Here is a 23,141-nt window from a genome sequence, read left to right on the forward strand (position 1 = left end):
GGACCCAGTTTCTTAAACTCCACTTTCACACACTGCTCTCAGATGCATCATCTTAAAAAACCTAGTTCTCAACCCGGGGGTCCCCAGCTCATAAGCTCTGAGGGGTCCCTCAGTCAGAGGACATCTGGCTTTGATGCTCTTGCCCACCCTTCCTTCAGTCCCCTTGGACCACCCATCCTTCATCTCATCACCTCCCGGATGACCCAACACACTTCTCCCCGACGCTGAGCCTCCACGGCACGTGTGTGTGTGCGTGCGTGTGCACATGTGTGTTTGCCCGGGGCAGGAGAAGCGGGTCTTGTGAAAAAAATCTAGAGAGCATTTCACGTGTGCTCTATCCGCCTTACCCCCTCCGCCTTATTTTTCCACAGCACTTAGACATCGCAACCCTGGGTAGTTGAGTAGTTAATTCATTTGTTGCCCACCTCCCTCACTAGAATGTAAGCTCCGTGAGGGCAGGACGTTTTCTCCGTTTTGTTTGCTGCTGCTTCTCTGGAGTCTAGAACAGGGCCTGGCACGAAGTGGATGACACTCTGTATTAGGAGTGGCATGAATGAGTGAATCCCTTGTACAGGCACCTCACCTCTGTGAGTTACTATCACCTTAGCGGTGGGAGCTGAGGCTCACAGAGCTTAGGTGATCTGCCCAGGGCCCTCAGCTACTGAATGGCAGGGCCGGAACCTGAATCCAGGCCTCCTGCCGTGAAAGTACACGTTCCTTCCACCCCCTTCCATCATCACCGACCCAGCACAGAACTGTCCACGCAACCTTCTGTTGACTTGCTGATGACACCTTTTGTAATTCCAGAAGCAGGAGGTGGGAATTTGTTAGCTCGCCCAGTCCCTGCTCATTTAGGGGTAGGACCCAGGCCCCCGAAGGCGGCCTTGTACTCCACACCTAGATCTCATGAGGGAGCTGCACCCCCTGAGGGGGAACAGACCCAAGAGGCCTGCTTCAGGGACATCCCTGGGGGCTGAGCTCGGCCAGGACCTGGTGGGCGGTGCCCAAGCCCCACAGCTTTACTGCACGGGCCAGAGGCCTTGAGCTTACCATGGACTCGCTGATGAGCAGCAGCAGCAGGGCTTCCTCAATGTTATCCTTCGGGCAGTAGAGGCTGGAAGACACAGATGGCAGCCTGGGCTGCAGCACGGCCCTCCGAAGCAGCACGCTGGCCTGCCACGCTGGCCCTTCTGCCCCGGAGTCAGCACCCGCCCTGGTAAGGTGACCTTCTCCTGCATAATTCACAGGCAGTGGATCCCACCTGCAGCTCTTTATCATGCCCCAGAGGCATGGATCTGAAAGCCTACGGTGGGCGAGGGCTGGAAACACTGCAATGCTCTTGAGGGGGATGCCCCTTCCAGCCCCCAGCACCGCACGAAGCGGCTGGGGCCAGCAGCAGACAAGAGCGAGAAAGAAGTTCACAGACCCCACCTTCGATTACTGGCACAAACACGACAGACGGTGCATTAAGACCATTAGGAAGGCAGGTATCCCCCCTCCCCCCGCCCGCCAAATAATTTGTTTGGCCTTTGGGTGCCTTAGAGGATGCCCCCTCAACCCCCCACCCCAAGACCTGCCTTCTCTAGTCTATTTGGCTCTGCTGCTTCTGAAGAGCCTGCCTGGCAGGGAGCTGGGCGGCGGCTGCAGGAGAGCATGGGGCAGAGAGAGGGGCCGCCAGTGGGGACCGAACCCTGGGGACGGTGGCCTGAGCCTGGGGTGGTCCCCAGAGCAGATAGGCTTACTTGTCTCCTTCGTAGAGTTGAGGTTTCCGCAGGGCCTGTGTGATGAAGGAATTCTCCTCCTTGCTCATGAACTCGGGCAGTGGGTGGGACAGGGGGCTCCAGTAGCATTCCTCGCTCAGGGAGTGCAGCAGGACCCCTGCCAGGTGCTTGGCTGCCACCTGGCAGAGAGGGAGGAGCTCACATGCAGGCAGGTGCTGGCTCTGCCCGGCCGCGGCCTGCCGTGCCCTCCACCCACCGTCCAGCCAAATCTGCCTGCTTGCAAATCGCTGCCCCTCCAGGAGGTCCACCACTGTGCCCCAAGGAGCCCCCTTGCTTCTCCGTATCTCCAGCACTGAGCTGCCCCACCCCGTCTGTTGGCCTGTGATGGCTCCGACTTCATCTCTTGTCCTCTCTCTTCTCCTAGACAAGAGGTACATTTCCTCCTCCTCCTGGCCCCACGGAGCCCAGCACGGCTCAGAGTACTCATAGCCCTTGCAAAGCATAAAGCCCTCAGCGCAAGCAGCTCTCTCCACCAGATACCTTTCTGATATTCGACCGAAAAGTCTAGAGTGAGAAGCTGCTGTGGCTCTGATTAGGGGCAGAAGCCTAAGAAGGTAGGCCTGAACTGGGGCAGGAAAGCAAGCCAACGTTATTTATTAAGATCATAAACAAATCCCTAAGAATGAGCACACCACCTTGCTAGGAAGGGATGACAGGAGGTTTCAGCATTGATCTAACATGAGGGGCTATGTGCAGTGCTGCGACGAGAAGGATGCTGAGGGTGTGTCCCAGGCTTGGAGGAAAACAATGCTGAGATTGACTAGCAATGTCTGCCATGAGCATGACAGGGAGAGGAGAAGCACACACTCCCCTGATTCAGAGGCTGCCTGCTAGGATTTCTGCTGCCTCCCACTGAAATCAACTCCTGAATAAACCAGCCACAGCCAGCACCCAGCCCTGGGGCCTCCTCCATTACCACTTTGAAGTTCTGAGTTGCTTTGGTCTCCACAGTGCGTAGGACCTCCCGGAGTTCTCTCATGCCTTTCACGATGTTCCTAGCAGGAAGACAGTAGAAGCAGGGTCATTACCAGCCTAGTTCCCACACAGACAACCTCATCAAACCTGCAGACACTAACTAGGAGGAGCCTGCCCATTTGAGTGTTATTTGAAAACATCCAATAATTGGTATGAAAGGTCAGAATTGTAGCACCCTGATCCTAGAGGCCCAGGACAACAGTGATCAAAGAATAGAAAGGATCCTTCTCCACCGTAGCTCTCTAGAAACCCAGGCCTCCAGTTTACCACCAGAAAGAGACCAGGATCGAGTATTTCAAACAAGATGTTATCTTGGTCCAAGTGCTTTGGGCTGGTGCCAGACTTTCTGACTTCAGTCAACCTCAAATCCTCCATTTTCGGGCTTCCCTGGTGGCTCAGTGGTTAAGAATCTGCCTCCCAATGCAGGGGACACGGGTTCAAGCCCTGGTCCGGGACGTTCCCACATGCCACGGAGCAACAAAGCCCGTGCACCACAACTACTGAGCCTGCACTCTAGAGCCCGCGAGCCACAACTACGGACGCCCGCGTGCCTAGAGTCCATGCTCCGCAACAAGAGAAGCTACCGCAATGAGAAGCCCACACACTGCAACGAAGAGCAGCCCCCGCTCGCCACAACTGGAGAAAGCATGCACGCAGCAAGGTAGAGCCAACGCAGCCAAAAATAAATAAATAAAATAAATTAATTAATTTAAAAAATCATATTAAAAAAGCTATTAGGGCTTTCCTGGTGGCGCAGTGGTTGAGAGTCCGCCTGCCGATGCAGGGGACACGGGTTCGTGCCCCCCTCCGGGAAGATCCCACATGCCGCGGAGCGGCTGGGCCCGGGAGCCGTGGCCGCTGAGCCTGCGCATCCGGAGCCTGTGCTCCGCAACGGGAGAGGCCACAGCAGTGAGAGGCCCACGTATTGCAAAAAAAAAAAAAAAAAAAAAAAGCTATTAATGAGATTAAAAAAAAAAATTCTCCACCTTCATCTGCCACATCCGGTCTACACTGGAATCCATCCTCACCTCTCAAGCCCTACCACCAGGGCCCTAGACTGGCCTGCATCACCTGGGGCCTAGATGACAGTGACAGCTGGTCTCACCCCCTCCAGTCAGCCCTCTGTGCCTTAAAGTCATTTGCGAGCTTTTTAAAGTGTGATCCATAGTAAGAAATACACCTGACATTGCAACCCTGTATATATGCACACACTGCTTACATAAAACTGAAGTTAAGTTTCCTGATATATTACCTGTCTCTACTACGTGCAATGCAATCCACTCCGATATTTTCTCTTTTACGTCTCCCACTACTTCCCCATTTTAAAAATGCTGGCGGCAGCCCACTAAACAATCTTGCAACCCACTGATGGGTGTGGCCTGAGTTTGAAAAACAACTCCCACTGCCCCTTGAGGGCTCTACCTGACATGCAAAAGTCATCTTGTTCCTTCCCATGTTGGCCTTTCGTCGGTGCCCCCAGGCTTACAGAATTCAGTCTAGGCCCTCAGTACGGTGTCCCAGGGCTGTCGGGTCTGCCCCTTGGCTCTCTCCCATCTCATCTCCCACCACTCCAGTCCTTTCTCAACAACCGTCCACAGTTCCCTATGTCAAGTCTTGGAACAGGCTTCCCCCACTGCCTTAAAGAGCCCTTCCCCTACACATTCTTAAAAAAATCTGTGTCTTTACACATCACCTTCCAACATCACTTCCTCCTTGCAGCCTTCCCTGGGCCCCTCCCCACACCCACCCCTCCTGACTGCACAGCTCTCGCCCCGCGTTAAGTCCTCTTTTGAAGCAAGCACGGCATTGCAGTCATTTTCCATTTACAGGCTGACCCCTTTCCCACTGTGCACCCCCTGAGGGCAGTCTTGTTCCTGAAGCTCAGCCCGGGCATGTGTGCTCAGCAAATGTCTGAGGACTGCCGTCCTCACTTGTTCCGGGGGGTTCCCTAGATCAATAGCTCGCAAGGGAAAGCAGAGGCTCCCAGGCCAGCAAATGTAGAAATGAAAGATCACAGAGGGTGAAGAGCCAAAGGTGGCAGCCGGGAAAGTCACGTGAGCCCCTCCTGCAGCTTTCATGAATGAAATAGATTCCTGGGGGCTCTGGAGCTTGGAGGCATAAAAGGACAGGAGATCATTTCCTTGCCTTCTGGGAACCTCTGGTTTCATACAAGCAAGACCCAAATGTGCAAACCACCAACACTATGAACTCAGACTCCTGTCTGTAAGGCTGAGGATGGAGACAAAGACCTGGGGAATAGAGTCAGAGCCACAACGATACTTCCTAGCCTGCCTAGAGCTTCTGAAGAACCAGGAGGGGCAAGCAGCACAGGGCTCCACAGGGTCCTTAGAGATGGTTCGTGCCTGGGCACTGCTACTGAGGGCAGAGCTCACCTCTGTGGGCTATGCACGGCCCTCTCCTCTATAAAATCAGGTCTTCAGTTGCAATCAGCATCCCCCCGACTTCTGTCATCTGCATACCACATCTACAATTTTTGTTACTAGCTGTACACCATCAGTGTCATTGTTTTGTGTAATACTTTTCTTTATATCTTCTTTCTTTTTACTTCAGTAGATATCTCACCTTAATCAAGCATACCTGAAATCATGGACTTGGTATACTAGTTGCTTTGTTTCAGGGTCCTCCCCCAATACACACTCAATTTAGGAATGAGAACTGCAATTTTAACAGGATCTTGTGCCTCCAAAGTTGTATATTTTTACTATTTTCAAATCTATACGGGACTCTGACATCTAAATAAGCTCCCAGGAATTCTTTAGCAAAGCAAATAATCACCTTTAGGCATCTTTGGGGTAAATCCCACTTTTTATTGAATGCAGGTATAGAGGAAAACCAACATAGGTTCCAGGGGCCAGGGCTAGACAGGGAGAGATCTGGGCTCCTGGCTGGTGCCGACCTGTTCTGAAATGTCGGGAATGCCCCTCCGCCTCAGCTCAGCCCTCTGGGAAATGGGAAACTAGATGGGGTTTCTCCCACCAGCTTGAGTAATCCTGTCCTGGGTATAAACTGTCAGTGCCAGGTAGAGCTGGGGCTTTTCTGAGCCCCATGAGAGGCCAGCTTGAAAGATCTTTTTGTTCTGGTCTCTCACACTGACCTTTCTGAGCAAAGCTGCCACTTTTAACAATATCCAAACAGGGCCTCAAACAAACCCTGGCTCAGAATCAGGCTGCATGTGGAGAAGCCAGGAGGTCACGGATTCCAACTCAAGTAAACTCTGGCTGGCCAGGAGCAGAGAAAGAGGATATGTACATGCAGGGATGGGTCAAGGGAAACAGCTCATCTTAGGGGGGCCTCCAGGGGAGCCATGCAAGGAGGCGGCAAGCTCCCCAAGGCCCCTGGTCAGCAGTAGGCAGCGGGGCAGATTTTTCCAAAGCACTTCATCTTATCCAGTCTTTGCAACTTCTAATGAGGTTGGTGAGGGAAGCTTCACATTCCCGGGTACCAGCACAATGCTTAGAACATAGAAGGCCCTCAACAAATCACTGTGGGAACTTCCCTGGTGGCGCAGTGGTTAAGAATCCACCTGCCAATGCAGGGGACGTGGGTTCAAGCCCTGGTCCAGGAAGATCTCACATGCCGCAGAGCAACTAAGCCCATGCGCCACAACTACTGAGCCTGCGCTCTAGAGCCCGCGAGCCAAAACTACTGAGCCCGTGTGCCACAACCACTGAAGCCCACGTGCCTAGAGCCCGTGCTCCGCAACAAGAGAAGCCACTGCAATGAGAAGCCTGTGCACCGCAACGAAGAGTAGCCCCCCTCTCAGCACAACTAGAAAAACCTCACGCACAGCAACGAAGACCCCAAACAGCCATAAATAAATAAATAAATAAATTTTAAAAAAAGAAATCATTGTGGAATAAATAAATCCTCATTTTCCAATCACAAAATTAAAGCCTGGAAGATGCCTGCCTCTTCAGGCCATCAATCACCCAAGGGGAGAGGTGGGTTCACCACAGGTACCAAGGGTTCAGATTTCACTCCCTTTTAACTAACAAGACCCTTGAGAAAGACAATGAATGGCACAGTTACCCTTTCCTTTCCTGCCTATTTGAACTCCAGGACTCCCTCAACTAAGTCTCTACAAAGTGCCTACTGTATACCAAGTGCCTGGATACTGTACACCAAGTGTCCTGTTCTCAACAGGCATCCAACTAATGCAGAGAGAAAGAATTAAGAGACCGAATGAGTGAATGAATAGCTTATTCACAGCCCTGCACATAACGAGCTCACAGTCTGTAAAATTAGACACGCTCATGGTTTATTCAAGAGCTTAGCAAAATATTTTGCATACAGTAGGTGCTCAACAAATTTGGGGTGGGGGTGGGGATTTTGTTGGATTTGAAACAGAGAATGAGAAAATGTATGGAATTTTTCACTGAATGGAACCTAAACAGGCTCTGGTACTTACGACACTGGCCAGAAGTCCCCGTTTCAGGGCTGGCATTGCTTATTGTGTATGAGAGGTTTCCGGTCAAAGACCCAGAAATGCTCAGCCAGTTGGCAGATCCCAACAGCTAGAGGGTTGAATCAGGAGACAAGGTCAGGTGAAGTTCAAATGGTTATGAAGCTATTCCTTCTTGCCGCAGACTCACATTATCAGTTTCAAATGTGAAACTGAGAGCTCCCTTTTCACTCCCAGCCCCAGAAAAAGGCTGTGACACTTCCTTTGCAGGACACTGAAGACATCCAGGCAAGGGGAGCTTTCTAGTGAGGTGGGGTATGGGCGGTGGGTGCTGACAATAAACAAAGGCTGTGCATTAAGAGATGCTGGAAGGATGTGCTCTCTCCAATGGGCCTCAGAGGTCTCCCTGTGCCCAAAGAGGTCTCTTCTGTGACCACCAGGAGGCTCTCCTGGGCTTCACTGTTGGGTGATTCTGGCCCCTGAATGCCCCTGAGAGCCTTCTGTCTCGTGCCCTCCCCCAGCACTGCAGATACTGGGTGGTTGCTAAGAATACAAAATTACTACTGACTGAACACACCCCTTACGGGGTCATACCCAACAGCAGGTTTTCTAAGGTGCCTACACACACACACACACACACACACACCAGAAAGGGAGAGTGTCTTCATAAGGCCGCACAACCTGCCAAGTCCTGGGCAACTCCCTCAGAAAACACTCTCTTCTCTATTGTTTGGTTTTGGTACAATGAGCATATATTGCTTTAGTGATTAAAAAAAGTTTTTTTAAGAGCACGCACAAAACATGCAGCCCACCTGGTTCAACACACATGGCCCAAGCTCACTCTCAGCCCTGAGCCGAGAATGGGCTCTGTAGGTCGAGGGAGAAGAGAAAGAGACCACCCCAAAGAGAAACGGCCTCTTGCCTGCTGTGGGGGAAGGAGCCAAGTTGGCTCACGTTCTTTTATTTATTTATTTATTTTTGGCTGCATTGGGTCTTCGTTGCTGTGCGCGGGATTTCTCTAGTTGTGGCACGCGGGCTTCTCATTGCGGCGGCTTCTCTTGCTGCAGAGCACGGGCTCTAGGCATGTGGGCTTCAGTAGTTGCAGCACGTGGGCTCAGTAGTTATGGCTCGCAGGCTCTAGAGCGCAGGCTCTGTAGTCGTGGCCCACGGGCTTAGTTGCTCCACGGCATGTGGGATCTTCCTGGACCAGGGCTCGAACCCGTATCCCCTGCATTGGCAGGCGGATTCTTAACCACTGCGCTACCAGGGAAGCCCCGGCTCACATTCTTTTCTTGGGAGATACTCAAGAGACCCGGTCCTAGTGAGGTCAGGGTCATCAACAGATTCCCTGGCATTGCACCACCCCCAGGTGTCCCCTGCTGCCTCACCCCTGGGCTGCTTCGTGCAAAGGAGAACCAAGCCTCCCCCACGGCCAAGACCCTGGGCCCCGTAGCCATCAACCCCCCGGGCCCCGTAGCCATCAACCCCCCAGCCCAACAGAAAGCTGCCTCCTGGCAGAAGCATCCACAGAACTGCCCGGGGCGAGGCTCCAACCAGAGTCCACGGCTGCCCTCTGGTGGCAGTGAGGGGAAGTGGACCCCAGGTAGGGGCCTCCCAGCTCCTGACTTTCAGGCTAGCACTTTCAATCCCAGGTCAATTAGGAAGAGCAAGGGGCAGGAGTCAGCTGGGGGAATTAACTGCTGGATCAATAGGGCAAGGCCCTTGGGAAAAATGAATGTCCCTCAGACACTGAATGAGTAAGTGGGCAGCATAAGGGAGGTCCAGGCCTCACCGAAGCTCAGAATTAAAGGAGAAGCACTGTCTGGAGGCCAAGAAAACATCACCCACATTACACAGTGGAGAACACCACACCCTTTAAATTATGTCAAATCCTCAACTGGAGGGACAAGTTGGACCCTGGGAAGAGCACTGCTTGTGGCCATCTGGCCCCTGGGGCTGAGCACCCCATTCTCAGCAAGGGCTCCTCTGGGCCCTCTGGAACCTGGGTCCACCCCATGCCCACATGGGAATGAGCTCAGGCTCTCAGGTTATAGCCCAGAATCTGTGAAGCAGATCCCACCACCTCTTCCTGTTCTTCAGGCCCTAAGGAACCTCTTCTAACACCCAGCAGCGCCTGAGCCCCGGGGGCTCCATTCCACCTGGCCCCTGAGGATGAAATGTCTCTTTAGAGTCCCCCCTGTCCCAGGCAGCACTCGCACTTCTCTGCCTTCTTTTCCTCTAGTACAGAGCACTGTCCATCGTCAACATCTGGATCCCACACTGTCATTTCCCCACTGGGACGTGAGCTCCGTGAAGTGGGTCCTCATCCTGCCCTGGGCAGGGGGCCTGACACTCCGTGGGCTCGCGGAGGCCAGCTGGGAAATGAGCTGCTGGGCTTTTCCACCTTAGCGCCATCCCCCCTACTGGGCTGTGACCTCTCTGAACACAGGGAAGGGTTTCTCCCCAGCCCTTCCCAAACACCGCAAGAGCCCAGGCAAGTGCGGGTGAGTTTAACCTGCAGGAAATGGCTCTGGAGCCCTTTAAAAGACTCTCCAGAGCGGCCCTGGAGAAGGTGACCCAATATCGGGCGTCTGCGTCCCCATCTCCCCCTGACCTCCTGCCTCTCACACCTTGGGCTAAGACAGTGGTTCTCAAGTGGGGGCAGTTTTGCCCCCTACCCCCAGCCCAGGCCACTTTTCAGTGTCTGGAGACATTTCTGGTTGTCACACTCGTGGGGTGGGGTGTTCTACTGACATCTGTTGGGTGGAGGCCAGGGATGCTGCTAAAAGCTACCGTGTACAGGGCAGGCTCCCACAACGAAGGAGATCTGGCTCAAAACATCAACAGTGCTGAGGCTGAAAACCCTGGGCTAAGCTGACTTTTTTTTTTAACTTCCTAATAATGACAAATGTATAAGAAAAACACTGGAACCAGTGATTCACCCAGGAAGATGTAACTTTGACCTGAAGACCATGATACATAATTACAGGAGCTCACTGATGCAGACCTACTGTGGGTGGGTGGTATCCTGGGCCCGGGACTATGTAATGAGCATGGCCTCAGGCTGTGGGGTTGGGCAGACGCAGTTCGGCACCAGGCTCGCTGGCAATACCACCTGTTAGCCTTGTGACCTTGGGCAAGTTACTTAACCTCTCCTTCAGGAAAATGGGGATATTACTAGTTCCAACTTCCCAGGATTACACGTAAAGGCATTAACATTCTGCCTGACATGCAATAAGTATTCAACAATATTAGCTACTATCAAGAGGAAAGGTGTAAAGAAATTATTTAAAGCCCACCCAGGCACCCAGGGCTACTTTATATATGTCACATTCCAGGGCCACCACTGGGCTGGATGTGTTCACAGGAAACTGAGAGAGGGGCTGAGTTGTTCCCACGTGTCCTGGGAACTGCTCCTCACATTCAGGCTTCAAATATTTGGGCTGTTTGCGTGGAAAGAAATGATGATTCAGTTTCCATTCCTCTTTATTTGGGAATAAAGGGCGGGGGTGGGGAGGGAGTCAGCATCAGCTTTAAGGACTGAAATTTGTGCTTCAGGAAGAAGAGGACAAAGACAGGGGAACAAAGTGAGAGCAACAGAAAACTAACTAAAATTACTTGGGCTTTCCTGGAGGGGTGACGGTTGGTTAATGCCTCTGCCCACAACTGACACACACACACACACACACACACACACACACACGCACACACGCATGCCCTGAGTGCACAGAACAAAGACAGGACAGGAAGCAGGCCCACCCTCTGAGAATGTGACTCAGGGTCCCAGAGAAGGAAGGAGAGCCGTAAGTCAGCACATCAAGGATCAGCCCCATCACCGGGGCCCTGTCCTTCCACACACCCCACAGGTGCCCAGGCTGCCCTTTGACACCCCCAAAACTGGAAACGGCATGGGTTTCCAGGCCACTCAGATCTAAAGCTGGAATCCCAGTGGGTGAGGTCGGGCAAGTGACTCAACCTTCTCTGAGCCCCAGCCCCTCACTAGTGGGCTGGGGTCACACGACCTCCTTCACAGAGTGTTGTACACAGAGCGTGTGGTCCAGCCTAGCACACAGCATGTGCTTGATAACTGCTGGCTCTCTCCCTCTTTCCCTCCTGACTGTCCTGGACGCTCACCTTGACCTCATCATATCTGCAGAGAAGCTGGTGTGGGGAAGGGAGCAGGCAGCCCTGAGGGGTGGAGGTGGGGGGACCTCAGCAGAGAAGGAGTTAATAGGGCTCTGAATTCCGTACTCCAGTGTCTTTTCGTTCCCTCCCTCCTCTTGGACCCTCACACCCTGGGATACAGGACAAACAGACACCACCCATTAGAGGTGGGGGTGGGGAGTAGAGGAGGAACTCGCTCAGGATCACTCAGTGGCCTCCACTCCCCGGCCCTGCCCTGACGTCCACCAACTCTTCAAACCAGAAGCTGGGACCACGCATACCAAGTAGAGGCAGACTCGGGGGAACAAACGCTAGGCTGTGAGCACCTCGGGGGCGGCAGCAGGGTCTTAATTGCTGGGTTTCTGCCGTGGGCAGTGTAGACTGGTGGTTAATGGTGTCAGACAGTACCGGCACACACAACCCTGGCTCTGTCCAGGACAAGTCACTTATGTTCTCTGTGCCTCAGTTTTCCCATCTGTAAGATGGGGGTGCTAACAACAGCACCTACCTCAGAGGGCTCCTGGAAAGACTAAAGACACATGCCAGCACAGCTCTTAATAGGTGGCACGTATTAGTATAACAACTATTTGTTAAATGGATGAATGAAGGACACAGAACACTAAAATTAGAACTGTCCCCTTCCCACAAAATCTACTCCATGGGACTGCCATATGGAAGAAGAGCACCTCTTCCACCAAGAGGCCTTGGGAGGGAGAACTTCTTAAACAGAGAGCAGGCATCAGCAAACTCTTTTCTTTAAAGGATCAGGGATTAAATATTTCAGGATTAGCCATCTGATCTCAATCCCAACTTCTCAGCTCTGAGGGTGAGATAGTATGTAAATGAATGGGTGTGGCTATGTGCCAATAAAACTTTATTTGCAAAAACAGGGTGACAACAGTCTCCAGCTAAAGAGAAGCAGCTGGGTGGCAGCTGCCTGGGAAGTAAAAACAGGAACCAGCCTGCTAGGCCACCGTTTCACTGAAACTGAAATGCAGTAACTGAATAGGAACAAACAAGCCATGGTGGAGCTAGAGCAGAGGCAGCGTGCGTCCCGGTGACTCCCCCCCAGCTCCACCTCCCTGGCCACAGGGTGGTTGGTCGGAGGCACCCAGGGCTCCCAGGCCAGTCCCACCCTTGGGAGGTAAACCACTTTGGCTCTCTGGGTCTCCCGATCCTCATGTCCCAAACGGGACACCACTGCCTCCCCGGCCTAGCACTTGAGAAAATTTTTTTTTAAGTGTAAACTTGAAGCTTGAGGCAGTGGCCCATCCAGCCGTGGACTGCCTCAAAAAAATAATAATACAAACAAATGATAATACTGCCTTAGATTTTCTAAGCAGCTGTGACGAATCAGGTGCTCTGGTGGGTGTTCATGTACGAGGAGAGAGCAGGGAGAGAGCCTGTTTCCCGGCCGGGACCTTCTCCCTGCTCTTACCATCTGGAGGACAGGATTCGTGCGGCACCCCGCCTCCTCTAACACGAGGGCAGGGTGGTGAGAGAGAAGGGGCACGCAGGCCTCCTCCAGGCCGGGGTCCAGCTGGGGCAGGACTGCCTCCCCCCAGGCCCACGCCCACACCCCAGCCATCTCAGCCACCGCTGCTTCCTGGGAGTGGCCTCACCATGGCCTGCTCTGCATTCTGGGCAAGGACTCCACTTCCTTCTCTTCCAGGCATTGAGGGCTGAAGCTCGGGGGGCTTCCAACACCCCGAATGGGATGTAGCTCTGATGGGACAGGGATGCCTGCTGGATGGAAAAGCTGCCTGGGCCAGAAACTGCGTTTCAGTCCAGCTGTTCCCCTTGGAGTCCCAGAGCACTGGTTCCTAAAGAGTGGTCCCCAGAGACCCACACCAAACAAGGGCTCCGTGTCAAACGAAACTGAAAACTTTACATGTCTTTGCTTCCTCCTGAAAATTTACTATCTGCAACCATGCTCCTTGGAATTCCTATTCTAAAGGGTCTGAGAAGTCTTTAACCCACTGTTTCCCAAGTGTATTTGGCCTTGGACCCTCACAAGTTCCCCATCCTCCTCAGCCTCATCCTACCTCTTCTGCCCCACCCAGACTCCTCCTGTCTCTGGGAATCTCCCCTCCCTCGGGGCCCAGCTCAAGGATGACTGTCCCAGCCACACAGCCCACCAAGCCCTAAGCCCAGCTGCAGGCGTGGGCTTGGCACCTTCCCCTGATACCACAGGGAGCAACTTCATGCAGAAGAGAGATTAGCAGGAACACAAAAGAGGCTCCCAACCAAGCCCTGAGTGGAAAAAGCAGGCTACAAAGCAGCAGTGCTGTAAGATACTATTTTGTTGTTGCTTAAAAAAGAAAAGAAAAAAATATACCTGCATATCTGTACATAGAAAGATGTGAGGGCTTCCCTGGTGGCACAGTGGTTAAGAATCCGCCTGCCAATGCTGGGGACACGGGTTAGAGCCCTGGCCGGGAAGATCCCACATGCTGCGGAGCAACTAAGCCCGTGCGCCAAAACTACTGAGCCTGCACTCTAGAGCCCGCGAGCCACAACTACTGAGCCCATGTGCCACAACTACTGAAGCCTGTGCGCTAGAGCCCGTGCTCCACAACAAGAGAAGCCACGTTAATGAGAAGCCCGCACACTGCAACGAAGAGTAGCCCCTGCTCACCGTAACTAGAGAAAGCCCATGCACAGCAATGAAAACCCAACACAGCCAAAAATAAATAATTAATTTAAAAAAAATGTGAAAAGACATACATCAAAATGTTAATAGTGGGGGGCTTCCCTGGTGGCACAGTGATTAAGAATCCGCCTGCCAACGCAGGAGACACGGGTTCGAGCCCTGGTCTGGGAGGATCCCACATGCCACGGAGCAACTAAGCCCGTGCGCCACAACTACTGAGCCTGCGCTCTAGAGCCCGTGAGCCACAAATACGGAGCCCGCGTGCCACAACTACTGAAGCCCGCGCGCCTAGAGCCTGTGCTCAGCAACAAGAGAAGCCACTCCTATCAGAAGCCTGTGCACCACAACGAAGAGCAGCCCCCCGCTCAGCGCAACTAGAGAAAGCCTGCGTGCAGCAAAAAAGACCCAATGCAGCCAAAAATAAAAAAAAAATAAATAAATTTATTTTAAAAAATGTTAACAGTGATTACCTAGAATACGGGGCCAGCAAATTTTTTTCTGTAAAGAGCCAGACAGTAAACATTTTAGGCTTGGAGTCATATAACTCTGCAGTTGTTGCTCTAAAGCAGCCATAGATATAGAAGATACCTAAACCAACAGGCAAGCTGTGCTCCAAAAAACTCCACACAAGCAGGTGGCTGGCCAGAAGGTCATAACCTGCCAGTCCCTGATCTAAAGATTGAATATGTGATTTTTAAATTTGCCTGTTTTATATTTGTATGTATTTTCCAAGTTTTCCACCATAAACATTATAATTATATTACTTACACAAACTAGGAGGGAGGGAGGGATCAATGAATTATGCATTTTGGGGAAGGAGGGATAAATTAGGAGTTTGGGACTAAAATATACACACCACTATATATAAAATAGATAACCAACAAGGACCTACTGTATAGCACAGGAAACTATACTCAATATTTTGTATTAACCTATAAGGGGAAAAGAATCTGAAAAAGAATACACACACATATATATATATATATATATATATATATATATATATATGAATCACTCTGCTGTACACCTGAAACTAAAACATTGTAAATCAACTATACTTCAATTAAGATTTTAAAACATAAATTATGCATGTTTAAAGGTGCAAACAATTAAAACATAAAAATCTAATGAACCTCACTCCTAAGAAAAGTGCAAATTAAAAAAAAAAAGCTGAACCAATAAGGACCTACTGTATAGCACAGGGACCTACATACCCAATCACTTATAATAACCTATAACGGAAAAGAATCTGAAAAAGGATATATATATGTACGTACATATACATATATACGTATATATATATGTACGTATACATATATATAACTGCATCACTTTCCTGTACACCTGAAACTGCCAACATTATAAATCAAATATACTTCAACAGAAATTATTTTAAAAACAAAAGAAGTAATTACCTTCCAAGTACTAACAATGGAAAAGTGAACAGATAAATATCATCTCCCTCGCCAACAATAATGATGCTGAGATAGCATATTTCACCAGTCACGCCTAATAACGTCAAAAAAGCATCAAAAAGCTTGCACTAATCCTCCTACACTATTGGAAGGAATGTAAACTGGTACAGCCACTATGGAGAACAGTATGAAAGTTCTTTAAAAAACTGAAAATAGAGTTACCATATGATCCAGTGATTCCACTCCTGGGCATGTGTCTGGAGAAAACTATAATTCAGACAGATACATGCACCCCAATATCACTGCAGCGCTATTTACAATAGCCAAGATGCGGAAACAACCTAAATGTCCAACGACAGATGAATGGATAAAGAAGATGTGGCATATATACACAATGGAATACTATTCAGCCATAAAAAAGAGTGAATAATGCCATTTGCAGCAACATGGATGGACCTAGAGATTATCATAGTAAGTGAAGTAAGTCAAAGACAAATATCATATGATATCATTTATATGTGCAATCTAAAAAAATGATACAAAGGAATTATTTATAAAACAGAAATAGACTCACAGACATAGAAAACAAACTTATGGTTCCCAAAGCGGGAAGGTGGGGCAGGGATAAACCAGGAGTTTGGAATTAGCAGATACACGCTACTATATATAAAATAGCTAAACAACAAGGACCTACTGTATAACACAGGGAACTACACTCAGTATCTCGTAATAACCTATAATGGAAAAGAATCTAAAAAAGGACATATATACACACACACACACACACACACACACACACACACACACACACATACATGCATGACTGAATCACTTTGCTGTATACCTGAAACTAACACAACACTGTAGATCAGCTATATTTCAATAAAAACTTAAAAGAAAAAAAAAGCTCGCACTATGTTGTGAGGGCTCACGAAGCAGCCTCTCTCCCACATCTTGGCGGCACAGAAACTGAAACAACCTCTATGAGGTCCAAGTTGGCAACCTCTACCCAAATGACCAGCGTTCCACCTTTTGACCCAGAACTTTCCTGTCTCGGAATCCACCCTACAGACAGATCCCCACTGAAACAATGCATAGGTACGGTTCTGTCTGGACTCTAGCATATGCTGAAAAGAGCCCAAGTCTGGAAGTGACCTATCTGTTCCTCGGTTGGGAACGGAGTAAACAAACTGTAGGAGATCTGTACTGTATGATACTATAAACACTATGCAGCAGTGCAAAGAAAAGGCAGCTCTGATGTGGAACCACCTCCAAGAGATATATTTTGAATGAAAAAAGGCAAAGGGGAGAATATGCATTTAAAAAAGGAAGAAAATAATATGTGCGTATAATCGCTTGTGTATGCTGCTATCATGGAATGATACAGGAGCCTAGGAACACTGCCTACAGAGGAGCCAGGAGGCAGGGGATGGAGATGGAAGGGAAACGTTTTATTGTCTAGTCTTCTGTACCTTTTTAATTTGGTATCCTGTGCAAGAATCATCTATTCCAAAAAATGTTAAATGAAAAGGATGAATAAAGTGAAATTTAACAAAATAAATCATACCAAAAACAAAACAGGGGCTTCAAAGGACTCTAGCCAGTCAAAGCAAAGAAAGATCTGTGATCCTGACCCTCCGTTTCCTCACCTGTGGGGAGGAGGGAACACCTGTGTGGCTGGCCCACCTCCACCTGGGAGGCTCGAGAGGGGCGAGACGTGTGCCCAGCCTCCACGGTGACTGGCTGCACTCGGCACACGTGAGTCCCTCCGCTTGCCCGGATGTCCTCAAGGCCCCAGCCCACGGTGTCTGCAGAGGGTAGTAATGATGCTGAGGAGGGAGCTGATGAGGCACAGGAAACCCAGGCCCCCAGATACTAGTCTCCAGCCTGGTTGAGGCATTCAGCCCTGCAGAACCGCCGGAGAGCCACGGTGGCCAGCAACACGCCCTCCTGGTCCTGTTGCTTCTCCCTCCATCTCCACCACCACACAACACACCCACGAAACACTACCAGCCCCTCCCACCCAGATGGAAGCATCCACCAGACTCTTCACAGAGGGAGGGTGCCTTGCTTAACCCCAAGGAGCAAAAGACTAAGAAAGGGGTTCTGGGCACCATGTTCTTGGGTCCCAGGACCCTCCAGTCAACGCACAGGAAAACGAGCTTCCTGCCACCTCACCAGCAGGGCAGTCGCACCCCCAAAATGATGCTAGGCCTTTACTTTCACCACACTTCTCCTCGGATCTCACAGCCCCTTGAAAGTTGGAATTATCAGGAATCACCTTTTCCATTAAATTTTGGGGAGAATGAGGCTCAGAGAAGCAAAATGACTTTAGCTGACACTTCAGGCGACAGTGACCACCTCCAGACCGCCCAGCTCACTGTCCTTCACTCTTCCCACACCATCATCGCGCTCCCAGGACTCCCCCTTCTAAAGATGACCACCCCCAACATGCGCAGGCTTTATTGCCTCAGCAGCTTCCTGAAGCTCGGCCCTCCCCACCACGGCCTGGGCAAGCTCAGCCTGACAAGTCGGGAACAAGCCAGCCCCCATCGTCTCTCCAGGGGGCCCGCACGCACACAGCCCAGAGGAGAGGGAGGCCTGACCAATGTCAGCAGCTCCCAGTCCTGAAAGAAATGTCCGGGTCCTGCTCAGCGGCCAGCGACCTACCCCTTCTTCAGGTTTGTCACGTAAGCGCTCTGGAGTGCAGCTTCCAGGAAGTAGGTGAGTTCGTAGTCGACCGGGTGAGATCCTTTCAGGTGCCGGGATGTGGTGTTACTTGTGATCTGGGAAGGGGAACACAGAGAGAGCCGCTGTCTCTAAGTTCCGAGGCCGAGAGGCCAGGGCCAGGGTCAGCCCAGGCAGAGGTGACGGCCCCATCGTCACCCAAGCCCCCAGCCACCTTAGGGGCACGTAGGGCAATACTCAGACCAAACTCAACCTAACTTGCTTTAATTCAAAATAGGTCTAAAGCACTCTCCCTGTGCAAATGCTGCATGCCCGTAACAGCCCTACAAGGCTGGTTTTCTCTGCACCTTATAGATGAGGAAATTGAGGCTCAGAACGTGCCCGAGGAGACAAAGCTGGCCTGGGCCTGGACCTCAAACACTAGTCTGGCCAGCTACACATTCCAGGCTCTTTCTACTACTTATTGGTGCATTCTTTCAATACTCGAGCGCCTACCAGACGCCAGACATTGCACTGTCCCTGTCACATAACCATGTAACCTCAGAACAGCCCAACAGCTGACCCCTGGTTCGTGGGAAAGCTGAGGAACAACTGTTATTAACTGAGCTGTCGCTTAAGCCACAGCTCTGAGAGGGTCACCCAGCCCCACCGAGATGGGCCTGCCTTCACTATGCCACCTCCCTCTCTGATATGAGGGGAAAAAAAAAAATCAATGAGCCATCCACCTCTTTCAGAAACTGAAATAGGTTTTAGAGAGATTCTTAGTTCCTCAGAGGTTGGCGCTGGGTCTTAGGAGGGACACCCAGCTTTGCAGTGCACAGGGTACACAGGGTTCTATGGCCTGCCCTCCCTTGACCTGAGATAACCAGCTATCGGGGCCCATTTGTCCACCCAGTGCCCCTGAGGCGCTGATTCCAGCCCTGGACACCATTCCAGCTCATCACCTCAATCCCCTTTTAAGAGTCCAAAACCCAGGCTTCTGACTGAATGGGTGACTTTCAATTTTTCATGAAAGCTTCCTCCAAACTATATGTAATTCAAACACGAAGAGCTCCTGAAACATTGCATGTGACCTTGGCAGAGGTCAACTCAAGTCTCCACGTGGACCTCTGCCAGGGAGTACACTCGAGTCCTGTTTCTGCTGAGCCGCCAATCACCTCTTTCCCACTGAAGTCCAGCCAAGCAGAGGGCCTCTAGGACGGCGACTCTCAACAGGGGGGCAATTTTGCCCCTGAGACATTTGGCATTATCTGGAGACACCTTTGGTTGTCACAGTTGGAGGGGGGTTGGCTGCTGGCAGCCCACGGGTAGCGGCTGGGAGTGCTGCTGGACATTCTACACAGGGCAGCAGAATCATCTGGCCCCAAACGTCAGAAGTCCTGAGGCTGAGAATCCTGCTCCACGGGAACTGATCTGGCATGAGGAGGACGCCTCCAAAAAGGTCCGTCACAAACAGGGGCTGGGTTGACATTCTGACATTTGCCAAAGCAGGTGAGGTTCAAATATCTCCTGAGTGCTGAGTCTCTCAGATCGTGCCCACCTCCTCTGTCTGGATGCCAATCCTGAATCTCCTCTGACAAGCCTGCCATCTAGTATCTACTAAACATCTACTAAACAGAAGGCTTAAGCACCACCCCAAGGTCACAAGTCATACAGGGTCCAAGCCCTGCCAACGCCACTTATGAACTGTCTGAGCTCCGGGAAGCTATTTAACTCTCCACACCTGAGTTTCCCCACCTACACGATGGGAATAACAATCGTAACCTGTTGCAGTTGGTTACTATTTGAAGGTTAAATTAGAGAACAACTTTGAGTCAAGTACTCAAAGTAGTGCCTGACATGAAAACAGGGACGCAGTAACTGCAAGTATCTTTGTTGAATATGGCTGCCTGTACCCCCCCATTTAACCAGGAGTCCCCAGAAGGGAAGAACTGGGGTAACATCACAGTACGCTGCTAACACCTGGAACTGCTGTCCTGTTGAGAGTTCGTTCAGGCCCCCCGAAGCACAAGCAGGGAGATAAGTAGGCCTGAGAATTTCCAGACCCCTGTGGCCAGCTCTGCCAGCCTCTGCAAGGCTTTAAGAATGGTCCTCCCCGCTAAAGGGTCCAGTAGCGAGCTTCCAGAGCACCTGAGAGCTGGGAAGAGTGCCTACATGGACCGGCCTGACTGTACCCTTCCAAGGGAAGAGTAGCGGGCAAATGGCCTAATCTCCCTAAACCTCATGTATTAGACAGGGATGAATGTAATACCTACTTCAGAGAGCTGCTGTGAGGGGTAAACAAGTTAACGAACACAACAGGGCCGTCACATTTTTGGTCGTACAAGCTGAGCTCACCAAGGAGGTTGCCAGCCGCTCGCAGGGGGCGTGGACTCTTCTGTTTATTAAAACTCTTTTCTGGCAGTAGAGAGTCTCATGCTTACAGAATCAGGATACTACAATGAGTTTTCCAACGGATAAAGCAGAGCATCTTCAGGGCAGGTGGAGGGTCCTCTTTTCTAATTTGTACAAGCAGGACCTACAGTTTTAGTGGGGTGGGGGTGGGGTTGCATAGATACAGGTGCTCAATAGAGGGCAGTGATGACCAATGGGGCTATTATTTCCAGCTCACCTTCTCCAATTCCTGCAGGAACACCTGAGCGATCCAGGAGGCCCTCTCGAAACAGGTGATCACTTCCTCCTCCCTCTCGGTCAGGCGGTGGCGGGAAGCGATGGAGTTGGGGAGGCGTTCCAGGGAGAGGCCTGCGGGACGAGGGGAGCACCTCGGACCTGCCCTGCTCGGTGGGGGACGGGGGGCCCAACTCCAGGCCCCTCCCAGGGGCCCAGGGTGGGCTCATCCGAGGAGACTCTGGAGCAGCCAGTGGGAGGCAGAGGTCCTGGGAGGGGAAGGAGGGGGCTAAAGCAAGGATGGTATTAGCAGCGGTTGGGATCAAGGGGTGGACAGACAGCAGGCACCCATGCCCCACGCGAGGAACCACACTGGTGGCACCCCCATGCCCAAGTCCTGCCTGCTGGAAGCACTCCTGACCCCTCCTCCCAGCTGCTAGAAGAGACCCCTCCCCAGGCACTCACCATGTTTACATCATGGAGTGGTTATTTCCATCTAGCTCTTCTCTCCCCCAGTAGTTCAATGGGGGCAAAATGAGCCTGTTTGGACTGCCACAGTCCCTAGCACGTGCTAGATGACTTGATTACACAGCATTTATATGCACCCCTCCCGTGGAACCAGTTTCTACCTCACCTAAGTCAGGCGCTCGGGTCCTATGCGCCTGCAGTGGAATTTGCTGTTTTTGCGTCCCTGGCATCCATTTCCCATTCTTTCCACAGCAGCACCTCTCTTTCCCTTTGAGCACCCATTTGTGCAGCCTTGCTCAGCCCTGGGGCTCACAGGGCGAAGACCCCGCCCCAACTCAAAGGCAGGCACGTGATCCAGGCTAACTCATCATCAGGGCCACAGTGATTGGCTAAGGGTGTGCACGTGGCCTGGTTTGTGCCGAGAAGACCCAATCCCAGAATTCTTACCCCTTCCACTGGGCTTGTTAAGCTGCTGAGAGGCCAGCCTGGAAATGTTAGGGAAAGGCTGCCTTAAAATGAAGCTACATAACGTGAATGTCATTAACATGATTGTACACTTGAAAATGGTTAAGGTGGTGTATTTTATGTTTTGTGTTTTTTACCAAAATTTTAAAAATTTTAAATATAAAAGCATAGCTCTAAAGCAAAAAAAAAACAAACCCCGAAACTATAAGAAACTAAGAAGGGAAAGCTGTAAAGGGAAACAACTATATTTATGTCTGGGTTTTTGGTCTTTTGCTTTTTTTTTTTTGAGACAGGAAAAAGATTGAATAAACTCAGTCATGAAAAAAAAACAAACGAAGTCTACACAGAACAGAGATGAGACTTGATGGAAAAGGGCAGATTCCTAAAGACACTGTTTGAACACTTGCCTGAAGCACTACCCCCTGAAACTTTCCAGCACATGCACCAATAACCCCCTTCCCCCATTTTCTCAGGGAGGGGTGGAGTCAAAGTCCACTTAAATTGTGTTGCTGTCACGTGCAACTCACAGTCCTGACTAGAGAGTACTGTCCTAGACTGCGGTTCTCGGTGGGCAGAACCCAGATCCTTCTCACCTTTGTGCCCACATGGTACTTTATATGTAGTAGGTGCTCAAGGTGAAGTGACTGAAGGAAGGTCCAAGAAGAGAATCCTCAACTCTCTCCTGCCCTCTGGCCCCAATATCCAACTGATGACCAAGCCCTTAACATTTCAAGCCCCCCCTCCCCTTCCCTTATCTCCTTATTTTAGGCTTTATCTCTTGAGTGGATGACCACCTTGGCCTCCTAGCTGGCCTCCCTGCCTCCAGTCTCACTCTCATCCATCCTGCTCAAGGATCCCAGGGTGATCCTTCTAAAACTCCACTGCTTAAAACCCTCCACTGGGGTCCCCACTGCTGCAGGGTGAGGTCCAAACTCCTGACATTCCATACCATGCCCTCCAAGATCCATCCCTGTCACCTCCCCAGCCTTGTCTCTCATCATGTTACACATCAAATGTTTGTGTCCCCTTGAAAGTCATATGTTGAAAACCTAATGCCCAAGGTGATGGTATTAGGAGGCGGGGCCTTGGGCAGGTGATTATGTCCTGAGGGTGGAGCCCTCATGATAGGGATTAGTGTCCTTATAAAAGAGACCCCAGAGAGCCCCTTCCATCATGGGAGTACACAGCAAGAAGTTGGCAGCCTGCAACCTGGAAGAGGGCTCTCACCAGAACCTGACCGTGCTGGTGCCTTGATCTCAGACTCCCAGCCTCCAGGACTGTGAGAAATAAGTCTCTGTTGGGTATAAGCCACCCAATCTGTGGTGCTTTGTTCTAGCAGCCTGAGCTGACTATGACACCATACCTGCTGCATCCACGCCCAGCCTCCTGCTCCCACTGTGCTCGGGTTGCGCCTCTTGCCTGGAATGCACCCTCCACCCCACCCCCCAGAGGCCACCCAAAATTACAGCTCACCTTCTGCCACTGAGTGCCCCCTCCTCTAG

At 51.1% G+C, this 23,141-nt stretch overlaps 1 protein-coding gene across 3 annotated transcripts in view; it reads right to left on the reverse strand.

Moving 5' to 3' along the window:
• Window positions 1-23,141, reverse strand: part of TTC7A (tetratricopeptide repeat domain 7A) — a 155,924-nt gene that overhangs the window by 67,463 nt on the left and 65,320 nt on the right. For all 3 annotated transcript variants that reach the window (XM_060026674.1, XM_060026673.1, XM_060026675.1), the window contains 5 exons: window positions 20,711-20,841; window positions 18,082-18,197; window positions 2,698-2,776; window positions 1,743-1,900; window positions 1,051-1,114 (listed from right to left, as the gene is read on the reverse strand). In XM_060026674.1, coding sequence (XP_059882657.1) covers window positions 1,051-1,114; window positions 1,743-1,900; window positions 2,698-2,776; window positions 18,082-18,197; window positions 20,711-20,841 — 548 coding nt within the window. The remainder of the gene's footprint in view (window positions 1-1,050; window positions 1,115-1,742; window positions 1,901-2,697; window positions 2,777-18,081; window positions 18,198-20,710; window positions 20,842-23,141) is intronic.

Source organism: Delphinus delphis, chromosome 12, assembly GCF_949987515.2.
Source record: "Delphinus delphis chromosome 12, mDelDel1.2, whole genome shotgun sequence".
NCBI classification, from domain to species: domain Eukaryota; kingdom Metazoa; phylum Chordata; class Mammalia; order Artiodactyla; family Delphinidae; genus Delphinus; species Delphinus delphis.